At 35.4% G+C, this 6,965-nt stretch overlaps 1 protein-coding gene across 1 annotated transcript in view; it reads left to right on the top strand.

Annotated features, from left to right (window-relative positions):
• The first annotated feature begins 4,385 nt into the window (after positions 1-4,385).
• The window catches only part of LOC128173282 (uncharacterized), a 2,973-nt gene continuing 393 nt past the window's right edge, over positions 4,386-6,965 (top strand). The window contains exons 1-2 of the mRNA XM_052838998.1: positions 4,386-4,701; positions 4,816-6,965. The exon at positions 4,816-6,965 is cut by the window's right edge and continues 393 nt beyond it. Coding sequence (XP_052694958.1) covers positions 4,386-4,701; positions 4,816-6,965 — 2,466 coding nt within the window. The remainder of the gene's footprint in view (positions 4,702-4,815) is intronic.

Genomic DNA, 6,965 nt, shown 5'->3' with positions numbered 1-6,965 from the left:
GTATACTATAGTATCTGCCGCTTGGAATGCGCGGAAGGAGTTGATGCATTGTACTCAAAACGATGCTTATTCTGAATTTCTGATGACCGATCATTTACTGTGTAAATTTAAAAATCATCATTACCAAATTTGAACAGCAGTGTTACCGTGAAAGTGTATGGGCCTATATGTTCGTTATGATTATTCTGGAAAAGGAACAGCCAGCCTCGCAGTAATGTTGATTGATCTGAATCAGACGAAATCTTGAAAAGACGCTTAATTTTCTATTTCGTGAATAAGATATTGTGTTTTGTTTATTTTTGAAGGTTAGACGTTCAAGTTTTTATGTTTATAAAGTTGTATTTTGTTTGCTGACAATAAAACAGACACAACTTTACACTTTGTTGACAGTGTTTATTTTGGAAATTCCCGTTCTATAAATAGTGTTAGATCAGAACAGCTGAGAAAAGTAGATCCGGCAAAATTTTTATTGATGCAGGTATCAAAGAAATTTTTCGACCAATCAGAAGCGGCGATATCTCATCAAACGAATAAATATTAAATGATTAGAGCGAACAGAAAATTGGATTTAAACTTGGACCGATCCATTTTTTAGTCCTTGCTGTACATGTTTGTTGAAACAAAGATCTTTATACAGAAATAAAATGTAAAAGTATAAAAAAAAATAATAATAATAAATAGATACAGATATGAAATAAAGTCTTGATAATTATTTTTTCCCCATATTATGATAGTATCACCCCATTGCTCAGTACAACTGGATTTCGAGCTGACTTGTCGTAAAATAGATACATGACTTTCAACCACTGGACGGACTCTTTACCAGCAGCAAGAACTTGTTCAGCAATTATTGTTATAATTGCAGTGCTGTTGATATGCTTTATAATTTCTGCAGCTTTTATAATTCATTAAGCTTTGAATTTTACTCTAAATATTGTGTCGTTTCATCAGTAATTAATTTCTCATTTTCACTGCATCACCCAATTATCGTAAGTCGGTGTTAATTATAGATTAGGTTTGATCAATCATCGATCAATTATCACCCTGGAGGACTAGGATCGCTTAATTAAATATCTCGTTACATCGGCCCAAGGTCAAACGCCTGAAGCTATTCGATTTCCTGACGTGTACCAATTATAGGTGTTAATAAGGTAACGCTTGCATTTCCACAGCCACTTCAAAATTTCGAGAACAAAAACACAATAGATTATAAATAATCGGAAAGCAGTTTGGCGTCGATATATCAATCATTTCAGGAGTTCGGGAAATCAAAATCAAAATTGCTAAGTTAATTAGGGAAAAACCTGAACAGAAGACTTACTTCGAGCGATAATAACTTGAGCAATCGAAGTTCAAACCATCAAGAGTTATTTGTATTTCATAAGTTTTTAATCGAGTGAGTCTTTATGTCAAAAGACACATTTCTTGTATTAAAAAAATTAATGGAATGTTTACACAGTCGTCTAACAGATCATACAACCAAATGGTTGTATCAGTTCAATCAAATTTGACGATTTTGTTTTTGCATCATAGTCAAGTCGCTCCCTTTTTTTTAATAAGAAAATGATAAAAATATCTGTATTATTTTGCAGTTATAAAGACAATCTTGCATAGAGTTTTATGGCCTTTATTAAGATTTTTTTTTTTCAGAACTAAAGTACCTACACTTCAGTAATAGAATATCAGAGAGTCTATCAGCTATAGGTACTTAAACGAGATGAATATTTTATCTAAAATTGATATTGCTTAGCCCGCATTAATGCTCTAATTTTTATAATTTTTTAAGATATTTTGATATTATTTCTATATTCTATATGCATTATTTTTTCACAAATCTAAAGATAGAATGTATCTTTTTTTGTTGATAATAGTATTTATGAAGGTATCTAATTAGTTTAATTGTTTTTGACACGTAATTTTGTCTAAAAAATGGTAATTCTCTACATTACATTTTCGTAAACAACTATAAGACTCGAGCTTTGTTTACATAACAATTAATTCTTACCTCTGTATTTCGCTTGTTACTTGACTTTAACATTCAATATATTGTTCAATCATTTAAAATGCACCAGTAAACTATTTTATACATAAAAGATGAAAATAAAATTTTTGATCTCAAATCGTGTCCAAGTCCCTTTAGGAAGTATCAATGTCATACTTACTTACTCATAGCATCGCATGCTTTTTAATCATAACTCAAACTGAATCTGAAAAGATCAACGCTTATTTCATTGCTGTTTAATGTCCAGAAAGGGAACATTGAATACCAAGACTTGACAAATTCGATATTTTCGGTTTTTATCCTTTTCATTTCTATCCGTGTTGTAAATGAAATTTATTAATTTTAATTTATATTTTTTTAAGAAAGTTATTTGAAGTTTTCCCGATTTTACACTGAATTCTCGGTAGCAAAATGGTATGCTCAAATGACTTGAAGATTTAATGCAAAAATCATCAATGTTATTAAAAAAGCTTTAATGACTTTAAAGAGACAGGACGTCGCAGCTTATAAAAAACCCGACTTCAAAAAAATTTCCAATCGGGTTCGGTATTTTTGTACTATACATGATTGTATAAACTTTCAGACAATTAGAAATTTATCCATGAAATAGATTAAATTATATCATTAAAATTAATAATTTCATATCACCAATTAATATTTACATCGCAAAGTGTTACGGGGTTCAGCATTCTATACTATTACATGTACGCTTGCGTTTTTACTGTAAACACATGCATGACTCGCAAAGCTTCTCCTGGACTTGTTAGCTGATAGAAATATGTCTTTTTACTTCTCCTAGGTGATAGCTGTTTAAAGTTTTTAAAATAACCACAATTATTATTTCTAAGCATGTATTTTGTGTGTGTTTATCACAGGAGTTGCTACAACCCAATGGATTTTGTAAGTGAGGCCGCCCAGAGAAATTATTTGATATATCTATGTCTGTTTATTTTAAAATGAACCGATATTGGTAAACCATTAATAAATTATCGAGAAAGTGATGATGTGTTCCATTTTGAGAGTCCCTTTTAAGCACCTGTTAAGAACTGTCAATCCAAACCATGTGGTACAAGTAAACGACCCTAAAATTTCTGTCTTCTTTCTTTAGGCATGTGATAGGACTTTTTATGCATTTTAACTATTACAATCTATGTTATTTCTTATTCTTAACGATACAGTACGTTATTCACACATGTATTTTCAGCTGTACTGTCTCTTTAATATCAAACTTGAGAAAATCGCTTCCTACTATGCGCGGTTTTTAAATCCTCCATACATACCTCACCATTTCTCATTCAGTAAACAATATCTTCACAACATAAAACAAATTCTTGTTAAGTGCTTTTGGACACATAATAAAGTAAATTCTCTACTTATTTCACAACTATTTATCATCTTACCCCTTTGGTTATGTTTATCAATTAATTAATGCAATTAAATTTAATTTCTTAACCTCCAGTGCCAACAATTATTAAATAAATGAATCTTGAATTTTATAATATATTCCTCCGGGGCATATTGTCTAATGGTACGGAAAAAGTAAAACTAGATAGAAAATAATTATAATTAATTGCTCTGAATGGTATATAAGGGGTGTTTATACCGTTGATCATCAGTTGACAGTTATTTGTTTAACTGAAGAACTGACTCAGTATTACAAATACTACCAGTGGTGTTGTACTTTACTAAAGTAAAGCAATCAATTTCAATTAATCAATTTGCACAATAATTTTGTTATATTTATATTCTAATTCTCTTTTATTTCAATATTGTCACGTGTACTCTTAAAAAACATGGCATCCACAGCAATCCAATCCTCTAATGAGTGGGTTAATTATTGCAATGAGCACGCCATCGAGGTAAGTTCGTATGTGGAATCGTTAAAAGAAGATGGTTGTCTTAACGAAATCCAGACAGGTAAGAAGTTAGACATCCCGACCTCTAAACTCAAAGAGTTGGAGAACTTCTTGTGCAAGAAGTACATTGGACTTCAGGAGTCCTCCGAAGCACGACGACAGGTTTGTACGTTTATTTCGTGCAAGGTGAGGAACCATTCTACAGTGGACAATGATAAGAAGAGGCAATCTAAAAGGAGAACTGCAAAAACAGAACCTGATGATCAGCGTGATCAAATAAACTATGAACCTGAAAAGAAGAATACCAAAGAGGAAAAGCGGGCGAAGGGCAAGCATTGGCTGCCATGTAACTATTGCTTTGCGTAAGTATATTTTTCAAGATTGCATTTTGAGGGTCAAATTTCAATCATTTAATGCAAAACGGATTTTCACTTTGATTGTTGCAATTCAGGGTTTCTCATTTTCCTTTAAACAGATATGGCACAGAACGCCCAGAACGTCGAAAAACTCATATGCAAAGGTGTTCTATGGGACCTGCTGAAAAAAGTATTGAGGAGAAAAATTTATTCATCGATCAATCTCTCAATGATTTTCGAGCAACAGTTATGGAAATAAGCGAACACATTTATGTTAATCCAAGGAGCTTGGAGGATAGACTATACGACAAATCGGAGGTAATCTACATGATGCAGCAGATTGGTCACTTACAAGTTCCCGAATCAGTCCAAATGCAGGCACCAGCACCAAAGCTAGGACAAAGTAATCCAACTCAAAAGAAGCAAGGTCCAAAATCGGTTCCCAAAAATGCACCAAACCCTATTGCTGAGTTAAACGACAACGATGGTAAGACATGAAATATTTGAAAATTCCATACTATCAAGCGGATCAATAAAGTTAGAATAATTGCAGAAACTGCAGTATTACAGAAATATTCTAATGTTGAAAATCATCTTTCAGAATTTAATCTAGATAAAGTCAATGGTGGGATATTGGAACCTATGGAAGAAGATGATTTTTCCGAGACCGTATCTGAGAAAACTTTATCAACGAGTCAAGGTAAATCTTTATTCGTTTTAGATAAAGAGGAACAGTTACCTAATTGCTCGGATATTTGCAAACCTACACCGGAGAAAGAATGCATTGAAGAGGAAGCAGAACCCTTGCATAGACCAGCACGGGTAAGAAGAAGAATCATATCATTGTCCTCAGAGGAAGACGTGGATTTTACGGAGGATGCCTCCTACTGGCCATCTGTCGAGAGCAAAGAAGAGGGGAACACTACTGCTGCAGAAGTGGAAATAGGTAAGTTGGCGCCTAGGAAGAGGACTCTTCCAATAGATCCAAGCTCCCCAAATTACGGTAAGAGAGAGAAAAAATGTAATGGAGCCAAGTACGTATCTGGAGTAAAAAGCAAGCTCCAAGAAACTGGGTTTTATGATGTTCCCGTGGAATACATCCGGCTTCCGGTATGGAAGCATATTGAACGCTTTTACTTTGATGCCATGGTAATCGAAGGACAACACAAAAGTAACCATTTAGGGAACATTCACAGGATGCTTTGGAGGATAGGTAACTTCAAATTAGAGTTTTCATCCAAAATGCTGGAAAACGAGCGAATCAAGGAATTCTTCAATTTCCTTGAACAATGCGAGGTTTATTATCAGACAATAGTTAACTATAATAAATCACTAACGCATTTGTTTAAGTATTTCCTGCGCATAACCAACCTGAACAGCGAAGACAAATTGGAGTATGACAGACTCCTTAATGTAAAGGATTATTGTGAAACTATTATAACAGGTTACTCAAAAAAAGCTCACGAGCAGTACCGTCAAAAACTGCTGAGAAACCCCCCGCCGCCTTCACCAAAGGTTCTGTCCGACATTGTCGAAGGGGCTCGGAAAGCTGCCGAAGAGGAACTAACAAAAATCGAGGAGAGACTTATCTCTATGACAAGAGATGGAGTTGCCTTGATTAACAGGTATTTAGCAGCAGAAATATGTCTAAGACAAGGACATAGACAGGGTGTAGTCATGCATTTTTATGTCGACCAGTATAAGGCTTCGCTCGAAAATCCTGAATATCAGATAGCGGACAAGAACACAGGGGAAAAGGTTATTGTTGTGCCTGTGCATGAGCACAAAACAGCAAAGCAGTATTCAGGTAAGATTGTTCTTAGGTCATACCTTCAAAACTTTATTGAAAGGTACATTAGAAACATCCGTCTGGATATAGTGTGGAAAACACAGAACAAGAGCCCAAACATGTTGTTGCAGTTTGATGGTCAACCCTTCCTGAAGGTATCTCAGGCCATTGTTGCTCTCCAGCAAAAACTTGGCATCCAGAAGCCCTACACCATTAGTGATGCCAGAAAGTCTGTGGAGACATATGCCAAACATTTGGACGCCGGCCTTCAAAAGACAGTTGCAACCTTCCTATGTCACTCGGAAGACACCAGGGACAAAGTATACAGGCATACTGAAAGTAAGTCCGCTGTTGATGCTCTTGTTGCCATTGAAAGTTTAACTAGGATGAACACAGAAGGGGAAGATGCCAACTGCAGCAGCGAGGCCAATCAAGTTGCGCTAACAGGCAACGGCGACGAGGAGCAAGCAACCCCTAGAAAACGCAAGGCTGAGAGCTTTCCGTCTCCACCAAAGTCCATCGGAAAGGGTCGAGTTATAGAGCACCTTTTAACAAAGTTTGGTAGTTTGGCTGAAGCCAAAATACCGAAACCCTCCGAGCTACTTACATTTGGAATAAAGAAACACAAGTGTGAGAAGGTTGCACGCGACGTAAGGTATGAAAAATTACTTCAAATCAATAATGATGTCGCTACCTATCTGTTAATGAAAGAGGCTAAAAGGTTGAAAGTAGGAATTAAAGACGTAGACGTGTCGACAATTTCCAAGTTTAGTGTGCCTGACAACGTCAGTAAAGGGAAAAAACTGGATCAAAAACGTCTCGAGAGTACGATGTATGGCTTAGTCAATTACCACAAATCAAAGCCCGATGTCTCTCATGAAGACCTCTTGAGGCGTGTCAAGACGCAGGAATGGCCTAACCTGGTAGTAAGAGAAGTTCAAGAGAAAGGCACAGGGGTCTTC

This window comes from Crassostrea angulata, chromosome 2 (assembly GCF_025612915.1).
Source record: "Crassostrea angulata isolate pt1a10 chromosome 2, ASM2561291v2, whole genome shotgun sequence".
Classification (NCBI taxonomy): domain Eukaryota; kingdom Metazoa; phylum Mollusca; class Bivalvia; order Ostreida; family Ostreidae; genus Magallana; species Magallana angulata.
This window is presented reverse-complemented; position numbering and strand designations above follow the sequence as displayed.